The sequence below is a fragment of the Ovis aries genome, chromosome X, assembly GCF_016772045.2.
Source record: "Ovis aries strain OAR_USU_Benz2616 breed Rambouillet chromosome X, ARS-UI_Ramb_v3.0, whole genome shotgun sequence".
Lineage (NCBI taxonomy): Eukaryota > Metazoa > Chordata > Mammalia > Artiodactyla > Bovidae > Ovis > Ovis aries.
This window is the reverse complement of record NC_056080.1, coordinates 46681657-46705048: the sequence shown is the minus strand read 5'-3', so window position 1 is coordinate 46705048 and position 23392 is coordinate 46681657. Positions and strand designations below refer to the sequence as shown.

At 38.3% G+C, this 23392-nt stretch overlaps 1 protein-coding gene across 4 annotated transcripts in view; it reads left to right on the top strand.

Moving 5' to 3' along the window:
- MTMR8 (myotubularin related protein 8) overlaps positions 1-23392 on the top strand; it is a 242315-nt gene that overhangs the window by 185478 nt on the left and 33445 nt on the right. For all 4 annotated transcript variants that reach the window (XM_060407420.1, XM_060407418.1, XM_060407422.1 and 1 more), the window contains one exon: positions 15094-15220. In XM_060407420.1, coding sequence (XP_060263403.1) covers positions 15094-15220 — 127 coding nt within the window. The remainder of the gene's footprint in view (positions 1-15093; positions 15221-23392) is intronic.

The window sequence follows — 23392 nt, the reverse complement described above, 5'->3', positions numbered from 1 at the left end:
ATTGCTCTTTACAGCATCAGACCTTGCTTCTGTCACCAGTCACATCCACAACTGGGTATTGTGTTTGCTTTGGCTCTATCTCTTCATTCTTTCTAGAGTTATTTCTCCACTGTTCTCTAGTAACATACTGGGCACCTACCGACCTTGGGAGTTCCTCTTTCTGTATCCTATCATTTTGCCTTTTCATACTGTTCATGGGGTTCTCAAGGAAGAATACTGAAGTGATTTGCCATTCCCTTCTCCAATGGACCACATTTTGTCAGATGTCGACCTGCCCATCTTGGGTGGCCCCACACGCCATGGCTTAGTTTCATTGAGTTAGACAACGCTGTGGTCCATGTAATTAGATTGACTAGTTTTCTGTGATTATGGTTTGTGTGTCTGCCCTCTGATGAATTTTTACTCTTCTGTAATATTTTTAATGAATAGAACATATTAGTCAAGTCTGTTACTTCAAACTGTTTATCTATATTTCTTTGAATGTTAAGGTGAAGATATCTGGTAGGGATGCTCTAAAAAAGGGAACAGCCTTGTTCAACTCTCTATAGTCTATAACTAGCCTCCACTTATTAGTAGTGGCTTTATAGCACAGGTCATACCAGGGAATTGAAATGTGAGATAGGGGGAATCAGTATCCATTCTTTAAGTCAAGCCATAATCCTTCAGTGCCTTGTCTTAGCTGATACTGTCTCATATGTAAGAGATTGTTAACTGGTTTTTACCATGCAGTGCCCACCAATAGCAAAAAAGTCTGTAGTTTGTTCCTTGAAATATTGCTAACTGAAGAGCTCCATTCCAGTAATGGATAGAGGGATAGTCTTGGCAGAAGAAACAGCAGTTACAACCAAACTTTTTTTGGGGGGGGTTAATTTTAATAGATAAGTGGGTAATTATTACCTTAATCTTTCCTCCTCCCAAGCTGATCACCTCCAGTGTTGGGAGGAGAGTTGAGGGGTCCCTTTAAAACAAGAGTGATTTCTGGGATAAGGGAGGTTTGAAAAACCATGTGCAACAGAGCCAGCCAGTGGTGGTTAGATTTTTAAATACAAAACTATAGTTGTTGTTGTTGTTGTTTTTTAATTTTTAACTATTGGACTATAGTTGGTTTGCAATGTTATGTTAGTTTCAAATGTACAGCAAAGTGATTCAGTTATACACATATCTATTCTTTTTCCAATTATTTTCCTATTTAGTTTATTACAGAATATTGAACAGAATTCCCTCTGCTATACAATAGGTCTTGTTGGTTATCTATTCTAAATATAGGAGTGTGTATATGTCAATCCCAAACACCCAATCTATCCCTACCACCCCCACCCTTCATTCCTGGAAACCAAAACTTTGTTTTCTATGTCTGCAAGTATCTTTCTGTTTTGTAAATAAGTTCATTTGTATCTTTTATTTTTTTTATTCCACAAATAAGTAATATTACATGATATTTGTCTTTCTCTCTCTGACTTACTCCACTTAGTATAATAATCTCCAGATCCACCCATGTTGCCAAAAACAGCATTATTTCGTGCTGTTTAATGGCTGAGTCTCCATTGTACATATGTACCACACCTTCTTTATCAGTTCATCTGTAGATGGACATTTAGGTTGCTTCAATATCCTGGCTATTGTAAACAGTGCTGCAGCAAACATTGGGGTGCATGTATCATTTTGAACCATGGTTTTCTCTGGATATATGCCCAGAAGTGGGATTGCTGGATCACATGGTAGCTCTATTTTTAGTTTTTTAAAGAACTCTCATACTATCCTCTGTAGTGGCTCTACCAGTTTGTAAAGTGTAGGAGGGTTACCTTTTCTCTACACCCTCTCCAGCATTTACTGTTTGAAGACTTTTTGATGATGGCTATTCTGACTGTTGTGAGGTGACATCTCATTGTAGTTTTGATTTGCATTTTTCAGTGGCTCAGTGGTAAAGAATCCACCTGCAGTGCAAGAGACTTGCAGGAGATGGGGTTCAATCCTTAGGTCAGGAAGATCCCCTAGAGAAGGAAATGGCAACCAACTCCACTATTCTTGCCTGGGAAATCCCATGGACAGAATTGCCTGGCAGGCTATGATCCATTGGCTTACAAAAGAGTCAGACACAACTTCACAGCTAAACAACAACAACAATAATTAGCAATGCTGAACATCTTTTCTTGTGCCTCCTGGCTATATGTACGTCTTCTTTGGCAAAATGTCTGTTTAGGTATTCTCTCCATTTTTTGATTCTGTCGTTTGTTTTTTTCAAACCACCATCACCCTGATACCAAAACCAAACAAGGATACCAAAGGGAAAAAAAAAAATTACAGGCGAGTATCACTGATGAATATGGATGTAACAGTCTAACAAAATACCATCAAACTGAATTCAACAATATATTGAAAGGATCATACACTATGATCAAATGGGAGTTTTCCTTGGGATACAAAGAATTTTCAATATTCACAGACTAATCAGTGTCATGTACTATGTTAACAAATTAAATAATAAAAACCACATGATCATCTTCTGTAATATGTGCAGAAGAAAACTTTTGACAAAATTCAACATACATTTATGATGAAAACACACCAGAAAGTGGGCATAGAGAGAACCTACTTCCACATAGTAGTGTATGTATGTATGTGTGTGTGTCTGACTGTGTGAACTCCATGAACTCCATGGACTACTTCAGCATAATAAACCTATATATGACAAATCTAGAACTAACATCATATTCAACCATGAAAAACTGAATACATTTTCTCTAAGGTCAAGAACAAGACAAGGATGTCCACTGTTATCACTTTTATTCAAGATAGTTTTAAAAGTCCTACTATGAGAATCAAGAAGAAAAAAAATAAAAGGACTCCAAGTTAGAAAAGAAGTAAAGCCGTCACTCTTTGTAGATGACATAATACATACATAGAAAATCCTAAGTTCAATCACTCAGTCATGTCCAACTCTTTGAAACATCATGGACTGCAGCATGCTAGGCCTCCCTGTCCATCACAACTCCAAGAGGTTCCTCAAACTCATGTCCATTGAGTTGGTGATGCCATCCAACCATCTCATCCTCTGTCATCCCCTTGTCCTCCCACCTTCAATTTTTCCTAGCATCGGGGTTTTTTCAAATGAATCAGTTCTTCAAATCAGGTGGCCAAAGTATTGGAGTTTCAGCTTCAGCATCAGTCCTTCCAATGAATATTCAGGACTGATTTCCTTTAGGATGGATCTCCTTGCTGTCTAAGGTACTGTCAACAGTCTTCTCCAACACCACAGTTCAAAAGCATCAATTCTTCGGTGCTCAGCTTTCTTTATAGTCCAACTCTCACATTTATACATGACTATTGGAAAACCATAGCCTTGACTAGATGGACCTTTGTCAGCAAAGTAATGTCTCTGCTTTTTAATATGCTGTCTAGGTTGGTCATAACTTTTCTTCCAAGGAGTAAGCGTCTTTTAATTTCATGACTGCAATAACCATCTGCAGTGATTTTGGAGCCCAAGAAAATAAAGCCTGTCACTATTTCCCATCTATTTGCCATGAAGTGATAGGACCAGATGCCATGATCTTACTTTTCTGAATGTTGAGTCTTCAGCCAACTTTTTTACTCTCCTCTTTCACTTTCATCAAGAGGCTCTTTAGTTCTTCTTCACTTTCTGCCATAAGGGTGATGTCATCTGTGTATCTGATGTTATTGATATCTCTCCTGGCAATCTTGATTCCAGCCTGTGCTTCCTCCAGCCCAGCATTTCTCATGATGTACTCTGCATATAAGTTAAATAAGCAGGATGACAATATACAGCCTTGACGTACTCCTTTCCTGATTTGGAACAAGTCAGTTGTTCCATGTCCAGTTCTAACTGTTGCTTCCTGACCTGCATACAGGTTTCTCAAGAGGCAGGTCAGGTGGCCTGGTATTCCCATCTCCTTCAGAATTTTCCACAGTTTATTGTGATCCACCAAGTCAAAGGCTTTGGCATAGTCAATAAAACAGAAATAGATGTTTTTCTGAAATTCTCCTGCTTTTTTGATCATCCAGCAGATATTAGCAATTTGATCTCTGGTTTCTCTGCCTTTTCTAAATCCAGCTTCCCTTCAATCAGTCTCTCCCATCAGGAAGCTTCAGCAAGCCTCTTATCCTTATCCATCAAAGGGCAGACACAATGAAAACCACAATCATAGAAAACTGACCAAATTGATCATGTGGATTGCAGCCTTCTCTAACTTAATGAAACTATAAGCCATTCTGTGTAGGGCCACCAAAGATGGATGGGTCATGGTGGAGAGTTCTGACAAAACACGCTCCACTGGAGAAGAGAATGGCAAACCACTTCAGTATTCCTGGGTTGAGAACCCCATGAACAGTATGAGAAGGAAAAAGATAGGACACTGAAATAAGAACTGCCCACGTCTGTAGGTGCTCATTGTGGTACTGGAGAAAAGTGGACAAATGAATCCAGAAAGAATGAAGAGACGGCGCCAAAGAGAAAAGAATACCCAGTTGTCAGTGTGACTGGTGTTGGAAGTAAAATCCGATTCTGTAAAGAACAATATTGCATAGGAACCTGGAATGTTAGGTCCATAAATCAAGGCAAATTGGAAGTGGTCATTAACAATTTAGGAATCAGTGAACTAAAATGGATTGGAATGGGTGAATTTAATTCACATGACCATTATATCTACTACAGTGGGCAAGAATCCCTTAGAGGATTGGAGTAGCCCTCATAGTCAACAAAAGAGTCTGACATGCAGTATTTTGGGTGAAGTCTCAAAAATGACAGAATGATCTCTGTTCTTTCCAAGGAAAACCATTCAATATCACAGAAATCCGAGTCTATTTCCCAGCCAGTAATGCCAAATAATCTGAAGTTGAATAGATCTATGATGACCTATGAGGTCTTCTAGAACTAACACCCAAAAAAAAAGTCCTTTTCATCATAGTGGACTGGAATGCAAAAGTAGGAAGTCAGGAGATGCCTGGAGTAGCAGGTAAGTGTGGCCTTAGAGTAAAAATTGAAGCAGGGAAAAGGCTAACAGAATTTTGTGAAGAGAACACACTGGTCATAGCAAACACCCTCTTCCAACAACACAAGAGATGACTCCACACATGGACATGACTAGATAGTCAATACCTAAATCAGATTGATTATATTCTTTGCAGCTGAAGATGGAGAAGCTCTTTACAGTCAGCAAAAACAAGACCAGGAGCTGACTGTGGCTCAGATCATGAACAGTTTACTGCCAAATTCAGACTTAAATTGAAGAAAGTAGGGAAAACCACTAGACGATTCAGGTATGACCAAAATCAAATCTGTTACATTTATGCAGTGAAAGTAACAGATTCAAGGGATAAGATCTAATAGACAAGAGTACCAGAAGAACTATGGATGAAGATTCGTGACAATGTACAGGAGGCAGTGATGAAGACTATCCCCAAGAAAAAGAAGTGCAAAAAGGAACAGTGGTTGTCTGATGAGGCCTTACAAATAGCTGAGAAAAGAAGAGATGCAAAAGGCAAAGGAGAAAAGGAAAGATATACCTACTTGAATGCAGAATTTCAAAGAATAGCAAGGAGAGATAAGAAAGCCTACCTCAGTGATTACTGCAAAGTAATACAGGAAAACAATAGAATGGGGAAGACTAGAGATCTCTTCAAAAAAATTAGAGATACCAAGGGAACATTTCATGCGAACATAGGAACAATAAAGGACAGAAATGATATGCACCTAATAGAAGCAGAAGATATTAAGAAGAGGTGGCAAGAATACACAGAACTATACAAAAAAGATCTTCATGACCCAGATAACCACAATGGTGTGATCACTCACCTAGAGCCAGACATACTGGAATGTTCAAGTCAAGTGGGCCTTAGGAAGCATCACTACGAGCAAAGCTAGTGGAGATGATGGAATTCCAGGAGAGCTATTTCAAATCTTAAAATACGCTGCTGTTAAAGTGTTGCACTCAATATGCCAGCAAATTTGGAAAACTCAGCAGTGGCCACAGGACTGGAAATGGTCAGTTTGCATTCCAATACCAAAGATAGGTAATGCCAAAGAATGTTCAAACTACCACACAATTGCACTCATCTCACGCGCTAGCAAAGTAAGGCCTCAAATTCTCCAAGCCAGGCTTCAACAGTACATGGACTGAGAACTTCCAGATGTTCAAGCTGGATTTAGAAAAGGCAGAGGAACCAGAGATCATATTGCCAACATCAGGTTTGATCATAGAAAAAACAAGAGTTCCAGAAAGACACCTACTTCTGCTTTATTGACTATGCCAAAGCATTGTCTGCATGGATCACAACAAACTATGGAAAATTATTAAAGACATGGGAATACCAGACCACCTGACCTGCCTCCTAAGAAATCTGTATCCAGGTCAAGAAGCAACACTTAGAACTGAAGATGGAACAACAGAATTGTTCCAAATTAGGAAGGGAGTACATCAAGTCTGTATGTTCTCACCCTGCTTGTTTAACTTATATGAAGAGTACATCATGCGAAATGCCAGGCTGGATGAAGCACAAGCTGGAATCAAGATTGCTGGGAGAAATATCAATAACCTCTGATATGCAGATGATACCGTTCTTATAGCAGAAAATTGAAGAGGAGCTAAAGAGGCCTGTGATGACAGTGAAAGGCTAGAGTGAAAAAGCTGGCTTAAAATTCAGCATTCAAAAACCAAGATCATGGCATCTGGTCCTATCACTTCCATGGCAAATAGATGGGGAAACAATGGAAACCATGACAGACATTATTTTATTGGGCTCCAAAATCACTGCAGGTGGTGACTGCAGCCATGAAATTACAAGAAGCTGCTCTTTGGAAGAAAAGTATGACAAAAGTAGACAGCATATTAAAAAGCAGAGATGTTACTTTGCCAACAAAGTTCCATCTAGTCAATGCTATGTTTTTTAGTACTCTTGTGTGGATGTGAGAGTTGAACCATAAAGAAAGCTGAGCACCAAAGAATTGATGCTTTTGAACTGTGGTGTTGGAGAAGACTCTTGAGAGTCACTTGGACTTCAAGGAGATCCAACCAGTCCATCCTAAAGGAAATCAGTCCTGAATATTCATTGGAAGGACTGATGCTGAAACTGAAGCTCCAATACTTTGGCCTCCTGATGCGAAGAATGGACTCATTGGATAAGACCCTGATGCTGGGAAAGGTTGAACGCAGGAGGAGAAGGGAACAACAGAGGATGAGATGGTTGGATGGCATCACTGACTCGACAGACCTGAGTTTGAGCAAGCTTTGGGAGTTGGTGATGGACAGGGAAGCCTAGCTTTCTGTAGTCCTTGGTGTCACAAAGAGTCATATGCTACTGAGCACCTCGACTGATCTGAGGCCTCAGGGGAAAAGAGATGGCATGTCTCTCTATCCAACTGAGATCTGGCCCCTCCTTTTAGCCCCTTCCCTTTTGCTATTTCAATATCTCTTACTTTTGCAATTGGTTACCAGGAAAACAGGGTAAGTTATCCTCATCACTAACATGATGGTACTGTGTTACCTTTCCCTCTAGTGGAAACTTCATAGGGTCCTGCCTTCCATTTCATCTCCCCCAGAAGTTTAATCTTCTACCTCATCTTTAGGCAGTGTTCTGGTGATAAGCTCCCTCTGGCAGAACTCAACACATAGCTAGTTGAGCTCAGAAGCACCTGTTCAGTTATTGTATAGAAATTCATCTTATTTATGGCTTGCAGATACTGAGTGCACTTTCTCAGGGTATACAAAGCAAGTAGGCATTAAATAACTAAAAACTGCTTATTTGGGCTATGTTGAAAATGACTGGATGGGTAAAATTTTGAGTTTGGCACTGACGGGCTTTGCAGCTAACAGGTCCCAGCCTTCTATGAAGAAGTAAACAATATAGAGCCATATGTAGAGGCCTTTTTTGGCTCATTTATATAACAGTAATGTATAATAGTATAATCACTGTGGAAATCAGTTTTTCAATTTCCTAAAGCTAAACATGCAACTACCATTTGATCTAACAGTTGCACTAATTGCACTTCTGGACATATATCCAAAACAAATAAAAAATTTTGTTCATAAGAAACCTATACATTAGTGTTCATAGCAGTGTTATACAAAATAGCCCAAAACTTAAAACAACCCAAGTATCCTTCAATAAGTAAATTGTTCATATGTAAACAAACTGGTACATCAATGCCAGTGATTATTACTCAGCAGTAAAGAATGTTGATGTATGACAGAACCAATACAATATTATAAAGTAATTAGCCTCCAATTAAAATAAATAAATTTAAATTAAAAAATGAAGTATTGATACATGCAACACCTTGCAGAGAATTGTGATGAAATTTTAAAGCTAATCTCAAAATATTATATACTTTATGTATCCATTTATAAAATTTCTTGAAAGGCAAAATTAATAGTAAATGGTTAAGATAATGATTACCAAGGGTTAAGGACAGGGTTGAGGGATAGAAGGTACAGAGCTGTGTGTGGCTATAAAAGTACAGTAGCAGTATTCCTTATAAAGGAATTGTTATCTTGAATATATCATATTAGCCTAGTTGTGATATTATACTACAGTTATCCATTGAGGAAACTGGATACAGCTTTTGGGGGACTACTCTTTACTATTCTTTTTTAAAATTGTGGTAAAATACATATAGCACAAAATTTACCATCTTAACCATTTTTAGGGGCTTCCCAGATAGCACTAATTGTAAAGAACCCAGCTGCCAGTGCAGGTGATGTACTAGATGCAAGTTTGATCCCTAGGTCAGGAAGATCCCCTGGAGAAGAAATTGGCAACTCAATCCAGTATTTGTGCCTGGTGAATCCCATGGACAGAGGAACCTTGTGGTCTACAGACCATGGGGTCACACAGTCGGACACAACTAAAGTGACTTAGCACAATGATCATTTTTAAGTGTACGCTTTAGTAATGTTAAGTATATCTGAATTGTTCAATCATCTGTACCCATTAAGTTTTCTATTTCCCTCTCACTCCATCCCCTAACAACTATCATTCTACTTTCTGTCTCTGTGAATCTGAACACTCTAGATACGTCATATGAGTAGAACCATATATGTTCTTTCATGCCCAGTTTGTTTCATTTAATATGATGTCCTCAAGGTTCATCCATGTGAAACTTCTGTCAGAATTTTCATTCTCTTTTAAGGCTGAGTAATATTTCACTGATTGCATATCACATTGTGTGTATTCATTCACCTGTATATAAACAACTGTATAACTTCTACCTCTTGGTTTTTTAAATTAATGCTTCTATGAACATTGGCTTAAAAGTATTTTTGAGGCCCTCTTTTCAAATTCTCTTGGATATATACTGAAAAGTAGAATTAATGGATCATATGGTAAATCTATTTTTAGTTTTTTTGAGGAATAACCATTGTGTTTTCCATAGAAGCTGTACCACAACACAAACAGTTCCAATTTCTCCACATTTTTGCCAATTGTTTGTTTGTTTGCTTGTTTTGAAATACTAGCCATTCTAATGGGTATGAGATGATATGTCATGGTTTTAGTTTCCATTTACCTAGTGGGTTGCTGTGGTTCAGTCAGTAAGTCATGTCCAACTCTTTGCGACTCCATGGACTGCACCATGCTAGGCATCCCTGTCTTTCACTATTTCCTGAACTTTCCTCAAACTCAAGTCCATTGAGTCGGTGATGCCATCCAACCATCTTATCTGGTTGCCCCCTTCTCCTCCTGCCCTCAGTCTTTCCCAGCATCAGGGTCTTTTCCAATGAAAAGCTCTTTGCATCAGGTGGCCAAATTATTGGAGTTTCAAGTTCAGCATCAGTCCTTCCACTGAATATTCAGGGTTGATTTCCTTTAGGATTGACTGGTTTGATCTCCTTGCAGTCCAAAGGATTCTCAAGAGTCTTCTCCAACACCACAGTTCAAAAGCATCAATTTTTCGGCACTCAGCTTTCTCTATGGTCCAACTGTCACAAACATACCTGACTACTGGAAAAACCATAGCTTTGACTGTAGGGACCTTTATCAGCAGTGATGTCTCTGCTTTTTAATACACTGTCTAGGCTTGTCATAGCTTTCCTTCCAAGGAGCAAATGTCTTTTAATTTCGTGGCTGCAGTCACCATCCGCAATGATTTTGGAGCACAAGATAATATATGGCTTTGATGTATTCCTTTCCCAATTTTGAACCAGTCTGTTGTTCTACGTCCAGTTCTAACTGTTGCTTCTTGACCTGCATACAGATTTCTCAGGAGACAAGTAAGGTGATCTGGTATTCCTATCTCTTTAAGAATTTTCCAGAGTTTGTTGTGATCCATGCAGTCAAAGGCTTTCACTTAGTCAATGAAGCAGAAGTAGACGCTTTTTCTGGAATTCCCTCGCTTTTTCTTTGATCCAGTGGATGTTGGCAATTTGATTTGTGATTCCTTTGCCTCTTCTAAATCCAGCTTGTACATCTGAAAGTTCTTTGTTCACATACTGCTGAAGCCTAGCTTAAAGGATTTTGAACATTACCATGATAGCATGTGATACCCTAATGATTAGTGATGATATCTTTGTATGCTTAGTGTCCATATGTATCTCTTATTTGGAAAAATTGTCTATTCAGGTCCTTTTTTAAATTGGAGTATAGTTAGTTTACAGTGTTGTATTGGTTTCAAATATACAGCATAGTGGTTCAGTTATGTATACGCATGTATTTTTTTTCTTTTTCAGATTCTTCCCTCATATAGGTTATTATAGAATATTGAGTACAGTTTCCTGTGCTGTACAGTAGGCTGTTTTTGGTTATCTATTTTATCTATAGTTGTGTATGTATGTTAATCCCAGGATCGTAATTTATCCCTCCCCCTACATGTTTCCCCTTAGGTAACCATTGGTTTGTTTTTGAAATCTGTGAGATCTGTGAGTTCATTTTAGTTGCCCAGTTGTGTCCAACTCTTTGCAACCCCATGGACTGTAGCCCAATGCCAGGCTCTTCTGTCTGTGGAATTACCCAGGCAAGAACACTAGAGTGGGTTGCCATTTCCTTCTCCAGAGGTCCTTCCCAACCCAGGGATTGAACCTGGGGTTCCTGCATTGCAGGCAGTTTATTTACCTTCTGAGCCATCTGGGAAGCCCCTGCATGATTTCATATGATATTTGTCTTTGTCTGACTGCACTTAATATGATAATCTCTAGGTCTATGCCATGTTGTTTCAGGTGGCATCATTTTGTTCTTTTTATGGCTGAGTAATATTCCATTGTATATATGTACTACGTCTTTATCCATTCCTCTGTCAATGGATATTTAAGTGACTTCCTTGTCTTGACTTTTGTAAATAGCACTGCAATGAACATTGCTGTGCATGTATCTTTTCAAATTGTGTTTTTCTCTGGGGAGATATATATATATATATATTAGAATTGCTGGATCATATGGTACATCTGTATTTAATTTTTTCATGAACCTTCATACTGGTCTCCATACTGGTTGTTCCAACTTATCAGCGCATTCCATCAACACTGTAGGAGGGTACACTTTCTTCCCACTCTCTCTAGCATTAGTTGTTTATAGACTTTTTAATGATGGCCATTCTGACCAGTGTGAGGGGATACTTCGTTGTAGTTTTGATTGGCATTTCTCTGACAATTAGTGATGCTGAGCATTTTTTTACATACTTTTTTGACTATGTGTATGTCTTCTTTGAAAAAATGTCTATTTAGATCTTCTGTCCATTTTTTAATTGGGTTGTTTGTTTTTGTGACGTAGAACTGCATGAGTTCTTTGTATATTTTGGAGATTAATCCCTTGTCACTCACAAAGATTTCCTCCCATTCTGTATGTTACCTTTTCATTTTGTTTGTGGTTTCCTTTGCTGTACAAAAGCTTTTAATTTTAATTAGTCCCACTTTTTAAATTTTTGTTTTCATCTTCATTACTTTAGGAGGTGAATAAAAAAATATTGCTTTGATATTCTGGTTCCTGCCCAGTGGTGTGGAGAGCTGGGTCTTGTCTCTCTGATTTGCAGGGCTGTGCTCCAGAAGACTTTAAGCTACTTCTCTGCTGATGGGTGAGCCTGTGTTCTTACCCTGTTGGTTGTTTGGCCTGAGGCATTCTAGCACTGGAGCCTACAGGCTGTTTGGTGAAGCTAATGTCCAGGAGGGCTCATACCAATGAGTTCTCAGCAGAACTGCTGCTGCCAGTGTCTTTGTCCCCAGAGTGAGCCACAGCCACCCCTGCCTCCACAGGAGGTCCTCTAATATTAGCAGGTAGGTCTGGCCCAGTCACTTATATGGTCACTACTTTTTTTCTCCTGTGTCCTGGTACACACAAGAACATTTGTGCATCCTCCAAGAGTGGAGTTTGTTTCCCCTAGTCCTATGGAATTCCTTGATCAAATCCCGGTGGCCCTTAGAATCAGATCTTCTGGGGGATTCTCCCAGTGCCAGACCATCAGACTGGGAAGTCTGATGTTCAGCTCAGAAATTTCACTCCTGTGAGAGAACTTCTGTACTATAATTGTTTAGCAGTTTGTGGGTTGCCCACTCAGCAGGAATGGGATTTGATTTTATTGTGATTGCACCCTCCTACCATCTCCTTGTGACTTCTTTGTTTTTGGATGTAGGGTATCTTTTCTCATAGGTTGCAATGTTTGTTTATTTGTTTGTTGTTGTTGTTGCTGGTTGTTTAGCAGTTAGTTGTGATTTTGGTGTTCTCATAAAAAGGTGTGAGCTCATCTCCTTCTATTCCACCATCTTGAGCTAATCTCATGTCAGAGTGTTCTCCCTGTTTTTCTCTAATTTTCTAGTGTCTGGCCTTAAATTTAGGTCTTTGATCCACTTTGAGTTTAATTTTTGTGTATGGTGTTAGAGAATGTTCTCATTCCATTCTTTTAAATGTAGCTGTCCAGTTTTCACAGCACCACTCATTGAAGAGGCTGTCTTTTCTCCATTATATATTCTTGCTTCCTTTATCAAAGATATGTTGACCATAGGTGTGTGGATTTACCTCTGGGCTTTTTATCCTGTTCCAGTGATCAATATTTCTGTTTTTGTGCCAGTATGATCCATACTGTCTTGATTACTGTAGCTTCATAGTACAGTCTGAAGTCAAGGAGCCTGATTCCTCCAGCTCTGCTTATTTCAAGATTGCTTTGGCTATTTGGAGGCTTCCCTGGTTGCTTAGAGGTTAAAGCATCCGCCTGGAATGCGGGAGACCAGGGTTCGATCCCTGGGTCAGGAAGATCCCCTGGAGAAGGAAAATGGCAACCCACTCCAGTACTCTTGCCTGGAGAATCCCATGGAGGGAAGAGCCTGGTAGGCTACAGTCCATGGGGTCGCAAAGAGTCGGAAATGACTGAGCGACTTCACTTCACTTCTTTGGCTATTTGGAGTCTTCTATGTTTACATACATACTGTTAAAGTTTGTTGTAGTTCTCTGAAAAATGCCATTGGTAATTTGATAGGGATTGTTTTGAATCTGTAGATTGCCTTGAGTAATATAGTCATTTTCACAATTTTGATTCCTCCAATCCAAGAACATGGCATATCTATCCATCTGTCTGTGTCATCTTCAGTTTCTTTCATTGTTGTCTTATAGTTTTCAGAGTACAGATTCTTTTCCCTCCTTAAGTAGGTTTGCTCCCAGGTATTTCATTCTTTTTGGTGTGATGTTAAATGTGATTGTTTCCTTAATTTCTCTTTCTGATCTTTCATTGTTAGTGTGTATGAATGAAAGAGACTTCTTTGTATTAATTTTGTATCCTACAACTTTACTAGATTCATGTTTGCCTTTACCACGGAGCCTTCCCATTTGTAATTTTATTGTCTTAGTTGTGGACTTTTCATTTCTTCCTAGAGAAGTTCCTTTAGCATCTGTTGTAAAGCTTTTTTGGTGATGCTAAATTCTTTAGCTTTGATTGTCTGCAAAAGTTTTGATTTCTCTGTCAAATCTGAATAAGAGCCTTGCCGGGTAGAATATTCTTGTTTGGAAGTTTTTCCCTTTCATCACTTTACATATATCATATCACAAGCTTCTGGCCTGCAGTTTCTACTGAAAAATCAGCTGTATATATGTATGTTATCTGTTGCTTTTCCCTTGTTGCTTTCAGTATTTTCTTTTTGTTTTTTTAATTTCTGTCAGTTTGATTAATATGTGTCTCAGCATGTTCCTCCTTGTGTTTATCCCGTATGGTACTCTGTACTTCTTGGACTTGAGTGAGTATTTTTTTTTCTCATAGTAGAGAAGTTTTTGGCTATTATCTATTCAAATATTTTCTAAGAATCTTTTTCTCTTTCTTCTCCTTCTAGGACTCCTATAATGTAAATATTGGTGCTTTTAACATTGTCCCAAAGGTCTCTGAGACTGTTCTCATTTGTTTTCATTCTTTTTTCTTTATTCTGTTTCATGGCAGTGATTTCCCCCACTGTTTTCTAGCTCATTCATTAGTTCTTCTACCTCATTTATTATGCCACTGATTCCTTCTAGTGTATTTTTTTATCCCAGTAATAATATTATTTATCTGTTTGTTCTTTAAATCTTATAGCTCTTTGTTAAATTTTTATTTTATCTTCTCAGTCTACCTCCATTCCTTTTCCAAGATTTTGAAACACTTTTATTATCATTACTCTGAATTCTTTTAGGTAGATTGTCTACCTCCACCTGATTTAGTTGTTTTTCTGCAGTTTTATCTTGTTCCTTCATCTGGAACATACTTCTTTGCCATCTCATTTTGCCTGATTTTCTGTATTTGTAGTTTCCTTTCTGTATGCTTGCAGGGCTATAGTTCTTCTTTCTTCTAGTGTCTGCTTTCTGGTGGATGAGGTTGATCATGGGGCTTGTGCCTGCCCACTAGTGGGTGGAGCTGGGTTTTATACTTTGGGGTAGGCAGAGTATGTCAAGGCGTGTGTGTTAGATGTGGCTATGAGCTCAGTACAACTTTAGGCAGCCTGTCTTCAGCAGAGATGTTTCTGCTAAGAACATTACTTTTAAATTATGAGCATGGCCTGTGTTTTTAATGTTATCATAGTTACCTTACTTTTGAGATCTGCCTAACTACTAAGCTGATATTTTCTTGACATGAACAAAACATAAAATAATCTATTTCTCTAGCTAAACTAACCCACTTTTTTTTCTTTTTGTTTATTCAAGGTTCTGGTGTGGGATGTATAACCGCTTTGACAAAGGGTTGCAGCCCAAGCAGAGTATGCTAGAGAGCCTCCTGGAAATTAAGAAGCAGAGATCAATGCTGGAGGCAGATGTGCACAAACTAGAAAAGGTGAAAAGTTGAATCTCAAAAAGAGAATCTCTTACACCTTCTGAGTAGTCCTCACCCACTTGTAATTGATTTGGTACTTGTGAGAAGCTACCTGGCTGGCTTGTTATCCTCTCTGCTTTCCAAGCATCCTGTGTCTATAAAGCTCTGATGCACAGCTCTTTTTTTTTTTTTTTAACCTCCCATGCTGCTGCTGCTGCTAAGTCGCTTCAGTCGTGTCTGACTCTGCGACCCCATGGACTGCAGCCTACCAGGCTCCTCTGCCCATGGGATTTTTCAGGCAAGAGTACTGGAGTGGGTTGCCATTGCCTTCTCTGTAACCACCCATATTAAGTGGTAAATATCACAGTCGGCTAGTTAAGCCAGTTTGTTCCCTTTTTTAATCTGGATGGAATTATGAGGAGGAACAAGAGGGAATTTCAGGGAAATAATGCAAGTGTTTGTTATCCATCAAGAAAATAAGTACAACTTCTTGGGTTTACTAATGAGAACGATGACGTTGCTATTTCCAACAATCAAAACCTTTTAAAAAATCTGATTTCCTTCCCATGCAGATGATAAACTCTATTCATTGAATGGTTCTTTTGCTTTAGGATATGATTATGTGTTGATTTCCTTTATGATACCAGCAAAACCAAAGTCACACACTTGTTTTTAATTAGAGTTGAACAAGTCAACAGGGATTTATTTTCAAAAAAAAAAAAAAAAAAAGGAAAATGCTGAGCTGCTTCTGGAATCCAGAGGTCCCTAGGATATGTTTGAAGTAAAGGGGAGGGATACTTCTTAGAAAAGAATTCTTAGAAAGGGTGTGCTGCTTAGGAACTGGGCGTGAACCTCCTTTCCACCAGATAAGTCATAGCATTTCTGCTGCTCCCTGTAAGTAAACAAATACCTTTTATTTTTTAAATAAATGTATTGTGGTTGCATCAGATCCTAAACTTTTGAATGTCCTCTTGAAAAGCAACAGTCAGTTACTTAGTTCCATTAAAATAAAAAAAAAAAAAAAGATGAAGAGAGGGAGGGGAAGGAAGAAAACTGAAGTATGACTTAAAATCAGGAAACAAAGGAAACAAGCAGCCCCAGGAAAGAAGCCCTAGGCAGAACTGAGAAGTAAGGAACCTTTCTCCTGACTCCTCTTTTACCTATTAGGAACCTTCTCCACAGGGTCTCCAGAGCAAGTCCCCTATTATAAACCTAGCCCTTTTATTTATTCCTATTTAATTCCTAAGAGAATCAGATTCATTCTGTTAATAGACAGAATCATATCACTCTCTGATTCTAAAGTTAAAAAGTAAGTAAGTCTTCCTTTTAAAATAACCAATACAATATTTTAAAGCAATTATCCTCCAATTAAAGAAAAAGAAAAGGAAAGCAAAAAGGATAATAACTATTATTAACATTCCTTTTTTAATACAGAGAAGAAAAACAAAAGCAGCCCATATTATATTACAGATACCCTGTTGATGTTTTTTAAAAGGCAGTACAAGTATAAAGTTAGAATATGCACAATACAAAAGTGCACAAAATGAAATGTTGAAAAAACTCTCCCAGCCACCTATGCAGTCAGTTTCTTTCTCCAAGTGTTACCACTGTATACGTGTGTGTGTGTGTGTGTGTGTGTGTGTGTGTGTGTGTGTGTGTGTGTGTGTGTGAAAATAAGAATGGTATGCTTATCCCTAAGGCAGGAGCTCTTAACTGGAGTCCATAAACCCATAGATGTCCACAGATGACCTTCAAGGGATCTGTGAAACCCCTGAAATTATCCCTAAAGACTATTTGTGTGCCATCTCATTCACTCATTTGTGCCTGCATGTGATTTTCTGAGAAGAAGGTTCATCATTTACTCCAGATTTTCAAAGGTGTATGTGACCTCCCGAGAAAGCTAAGAATCACTATTGTAAAATATCAGTGAATCATTATTATCCCTGAAAGTGAAAATATCTATTGGAGACAACATGAAGTAGTAGACAGGTCATAGACTTTGGCATTAAGGAGAGGCAGGGTCAGATCCCAGCTCTGCCACTTCTTAAATGTGTGAATTTGGGTGAACTTACTTAAATTCTCTGAACCTCAGTTTCCTCATCTGTAAAATATAGCTAATACATAACTAATGGGACTTTAGCATAAAATGAAATACTATAGTGGTTGGCACATGGAAGTAATCAATAAATGTTAGTGATCCTTTCCCTTACCTTCCCTGTTCTCAGTAATAAAATTGCATTTATCAGAAAAGGGAACTTTTATAGATACAAGACCTTTGAGGATATTTAGAGGTAGGGCTTTTAAAGCACTATTAAGTGCTGAATAAATTAAGTGATGAATAAAAGATGTTTGAGGAGGAGGAGGGGACAAAAAGTCATTGGCTACCATATAAGTGACAGCTGACAGGATCCCTATATGTCAGTGTGATATTTGCCTAGTTTTACTCCAGTTTCTAATTCTTTTCAACCATTCCTTGCTCCCATGACAGAAACTGAAAGCCCATGATTAGCCACCAGAAGTCTGTACCTGCTCTCAATTAGGGCATTTATTATCTCAGCACCCAGGAACTCCTTTGACAAATCCTGTCTGTTTTATGGGTACTGATGGAGACCTGAATACTTGATGGAGAATGGCACTCTTTCTAGAGAAGGAAGCCCTCTAGTTCAGATGGATCAAGTAAAAAGTCAGTGTGCAGACCTCCACCATGACTATTATGAGATCATGGGCAACCTTAGGGCCATAAACATTTCTAGAGATGTGGGCTTCTCTGGAGACACAGGCATCTCTGGGGTCTTGGGCATCTCTGACAACATGGGCACCACTGAGTCTATGGGCTTATATGAAGATACCAGCATCTCTGAGACCATGAGCTTCTCTGGGAACATGGGCATCTCTAAAGACATAGGGCTATCTAAGGGCAGCACCAAGATAGGCTTCTCTAAGCAACAGTGAGCTATTCATCTGTTTCCATGTTAGTTGTACCTACAACACCCACAATGATCCTTGTCTCAAAAAAGGCTGTGCTGCTTTTCTAACTGGATTAAATGACTGAGGCTTAAGATTGTAGAAGGGGATTTAGGGCCTTAACCAGTTAAGCAATCAGTATATGTACCTCAGGGCTTCCCTGGTGGCTCAGTGGTAATGAATCCATTTGCCAATGCAGGAGACGTGGGTTCAGTCCCTGGATTGGAAAGATCCTCTGGAGAAGGAAATGGCAACCCACTCCAGTATTCTTGTCTGAGAAATCCCATGGACAAAGGAGCCTAATGGGCTCCAGAACATAGGGTCAAAAGAGTCAGACATGACTTTTTAGCAACTAAACAAGAACAAAAAACATATGCATGTCAAGCAGCCTAGAATATAAGCAAAAGAAAAAGTATGTTATAGTTCTAGAATGGGATTTAACTTTAAAAATATAATATCTTGCTTTTCAGCTGAGATATTAGATTGGTTCCATTATTCCATTTTCTTTAAAGGTCAGTCTCCCTTACTTTTCCACCCTTACTATTCTATCACAAGAACAAGTAGAAATATTGTCATAGTGAAGAATTAAGACCCTGTTGAAGGGATGGTATGTGCAAAGGTAACTGAATTGCAGAATGACTTGAAAGAAAATTTTACTTGAAGGTATATATAGTCATACAATGTAAGCTCATGTTATTGCCGTTAGAGACCCCCAACATTTGCCTGAGAAATAAATAAAAATGGTACATGGGTACTTGGTGGTTTAGAACATATAAGGAAAATTTTCCCAATTCGTTCCCTAGCTAGGTCTTATAATACTCACTTATCCAACTCCCTTTTTTATAGATAGCCCATCAATAAACTTGAATCCACTACATTCTAAAATGATAAATTCCAAAACAATGGGGTCTGAATTAATAATGTTGATCAATAGCATTTTCAACATCAGTTCAGGAGACAACTGAAAATCTTCATGCTTTAGACCCTGGCATATGGCATATGTGCCCACCTAAGTTTTCCTAAAACAGGACTCTTCTTGTTTTTGTTTTTGTTTTTGTTTTTGTTTTTGTTTGCCCAAACGACATGTCCTGTGGGATCTTAGTTCTGTACAGGGATCAAACCCATTCCCTCTGCAGTGGAATTGTGGAATCTTAATCACTGGACTGCCAGGGAAGTCCCTCTTCTTAGGCATTTTTATGAAGATCAGTGGTTTTACCTCTCTAGACATCGCATCAGTTTGTGGATTTTTCGACATAATTGGCACTACTTTTAAAATCTGGTAGGCTTAACACCTTGTACTACTGAAGATTTTTGAAAAAAGTCTGTTCTTAAGGCATGTTCAGATGCTCCAGGGGAAGGGGAAACTAAACTTTCCCCAATTAGGGGTTGATACACTTGTTGTACACTTTCCTATTGGATATACAGTCATAGTTTACCCACTTCCACATGTTGGGGTAGGATAAGCCTTGCATAGTTTGGGTCATACAATATATTGTCATCATTTTCAGAATTTCCTTTGGCAGTAGAATCCATATCTTCACCCAGGATGTCTATTTTGTATACCATGTATTTGATTTAAGCTAAAAAAAAACCCTGAGATTCTTAGTGAAAGAGCCATCTCTGTTACTATCACATCCATTTGTAAATACAGGCATCTCTAAAGGATCACCTCATTAGTTACTCTATAAGAAAGGTAGGCCTTTTAATCAAAGTGTTAGAAATAGCAAAGAGCTAAACTATGGACAAAAAAAAAATAGTCCTACTTAGAAGAAGAACTCTTAAGGCATTTGGTTGTCTTTTTTTATATGTAAATAGGAGCCATTTTTCTACTTGCCTCTTCTTGATAGCTGCCTTCTTCCTTTAATGTTAAAACATCAATGTGATTTCCTATTGTATCTTCTCTGATCCCCCTCTTTCCACTATTTGATCTTTGACTTATGTGCTTAATTGCTCAGTCGTCTGTGACTGTTTGCGACCCCATGGACTGCTGCTTGCCAGTCTTCTCTGTCCATGGGGATTCTAGAGAATACTAGAGTGGGTTGCCATGCCCTCCTCCAGGGGACCTTCCCTACTCAGGGTTCGAACCTAGGTCTTCTGCATTGCAGGCAGATTCTTTACCAACTGAGCTACCAGGGAAGCCCAGGGATCTTTGGCTTATATAACATAAATCATCAGATGTTGCCAGTTGTCATTTGACTTGTTACTTCTTGAAATAAATGGGATTTGTGTAAGTCATTTTGATCTGGAAGCTCCATCTAACTCTGGCTCTGTGAAGGGGGATATCAAAGACATTGACAATAAGGAGGATGTCAAAGACAATGACAATACCAATCATCTGCCACAAGTGAGTTTATTCTGGATTTTGCTTTATACCAAAGACTTTCTCCCACATCTCAATCTGAATTTTATAGTTCATTAACTAGCATGATATTTCCAATAGTGTGTTAAGAGTTTTCTATAGAAAAGAAAAAGGCAAATGACTTTTGCAAATCCTATAAAAATTAAAGTCTCATATTTATTTCTACAGACCTGTACAAGGGTGTACATAGTACCAAACTTTATTTCTTAGATCCAAAACAAAATTAATCATTAGTGACAAGTTTTTTTCAATACAATTCTAAACTGAGAAGTGGTGAAGAAACACGCAGTGTTTCCAGTCAACTTGTTTGGTGTTTATTATGTTTATTCCTCAATATGTCCTATATTACTTGTATATGCCATACACAGAACTAAGGAAAACCTTGCAAAAATCCCCTATTTACTCTCAACACCTAACACCTACTGTTTTATAGTTGGATTTGAAAATCTGAGGAAGGAAAAATGTTCAGTAGAATCCAAATATTTATGCATTGGTAAAAACCCAGTAGCTATCTGTAGTCAAGAGCCTAGCAATAGGGGGGAGAGTCCTGAAGGAAAGTTACTGAGTGTACTAGAAAAGATCATCTATTAATGGCTTTCATTTCATATCCTCATATAGCATCTATGCTGTTAAAGAAATGTGACTCCCTCTACTACTGCCCTACCCTTCCAGTTCCCTGAGCAGAAAATTCCATTCTCCTGTGACTGCCCCATTTAAATAGGAAGGCATTTAGCCACCTGCCACTGTCTTATGCATGAACCTGACATCTGCTTGTTCCCTATACAGTTTTCACAGGTCTGGGGTCACTGCTTATCTTTTCCAAGCCTGAGGCAGTCTTTGTGCCCGGGATTGTGGCCATTCTTAGATTTCACATGAACCCTTTTTTTAAAAAAAATTCATTATTAGTTTATAGAATAACAGATTCCTCATGGTAATAAGTAAAACAATCCTAAATAACAAACCTAAGTAACAGTTAATAGTCCAAGTTTTTAAAGAAAAAATTTAAGGCTGGGGTTTGCTGTATGAAAGAAAGCATGAAGATTTATTTAGCACTAATTTGGCAAGACTAGAAAGCTTATGGTACATGTATTAGGCACAGGTATCTTCTGGAAAATCACCCTAGAAACTGTGTTCAATTACTACCAAGATAGTTGTCATGCCTGTTAACATGCATCGACATATTTTTTCTGAGACACACCTCAAACTTCACTGAAAGTGAAATCTTTCCTTGAACACTTCCAACAAGAAGGAATCAGAGTCTTTTTAAGAGATGTTTTCAACTAAAATTTGTAAATATTTAAGCTTGGCCTGAATTTAGCAGAAAGAGAAGTTTAATAACTATATCAGATCTTTGTTACATAGTGATTTTTATTAACACATAACACCTTTTCTTGATGCTATTAAGTATTGATATACCACTGGGAAATCTTTCTATGAGAACATTTTATAAAGTGGCTTTTTTAAAAAAACAGGTGTGTGGGAAAAGGTAAAGTTGTTTCAAAAGGGGAATATTATATTTCAGATTGGTTTCTTCCTAGGAAGATTGTTCTCACTTTCTCTCTCAATTTCCAAAGTAAATGATTTAATGATGTCTCTTGTACCAAATGGTTCCCCCTCCCTCAGGCCTCTCCTTCCCAGAATTCTATGTATGATACAGGCAGATATGATTATAACCAAATCTGGTTACTTTCTTCTAAGTGCCAAATCTAGACCTGACATTTTATATAGACATTTCAAAAGAAAAATTAGAAATGGATTAAGTCTTAAATTTTTTTCCTATGAGGTTACTTTTTTAATATAATGTAAAGAGATGATGACTTAAATGAAACCAAATAGGAAAAGCATAAGAGAAAAGATTTGGGGTCGTAAAGGACTCTTAGTTTGTTGCCCTTTTGGAGGAAGTTCTGTTTTCACAGCATTTGATGGCAGCAATAGAAGCTTTTTCAAGGCAAAAACAAAAAAGGATTTTCAACCCATACAGGACATGTCTTCTCTGATTCCCTGGCTGTGAGACTTGACAGTCTTCGCCTTCCTCTTAAATGGGAAGTATTGATTTCATCACCAATCACAGCAACCCATGTCTCCTTTCAATGTCAGTGCAAGTAGACGTGTGTTACATGCTCTGTGATTGTGACTTGTCTTCACAAAAGGCAAGTACTCTTTGAAAGCTATCTAATTTAGGCCCATGTGTCTTGCTGGGGCATTTTCTAAAGCTTTGGGGATTACCTAAAAGCCTCTTTCTCTTCCAAAGCTTTGTTGCCTTTCAACCATTTTCATGACTTTGTACTCTGACTCTTAGAGAGCTGTACACTAGCCTTTATAGAATACCAGTTGTGGAGAAGGTAGAAGAAAAGAAGGAGGAAAGAGAAGGTATAGAAATACATCTGGCCAGTTAATCAAAAGGAGCATATGGCAGTCCAGGATGACCAGCATGCCAATTAATTAAGATTGAATGTGCTCCAGTAAGGTCCAGATTAGGGCTTCTTTTTCCAATTAGTATTATGGCTGACATATTTTCTTTTAAGGTTATATTTTACACTGGTAGAATTTTTTTTCCTTTAGAATGCTCTGTGTATTTTCTGTGTCTCGACAATTTTCACTTCTAGGGTATGTGGTCCTGGGTTTTCTTTTCTTTTAAAGGGTAAAGGATGGTAGGTGGTATCCTCTCCCATCAATATGTCTCCAAGGTTTATGCGTCCTGAGTTCCTTCTTTGCCTCTTTGTAGATAAACCACCACTTGACAGCCTTCTCCCTGAGTCAGATGAGACTATATACACTAAAGTCACTAGGTGATCACTGTTCAAAGACTTACATCTCTGATCCCACCTCTCATTCAGTTGGCCACACCAGTTCACATAAAGTCTTTCTAT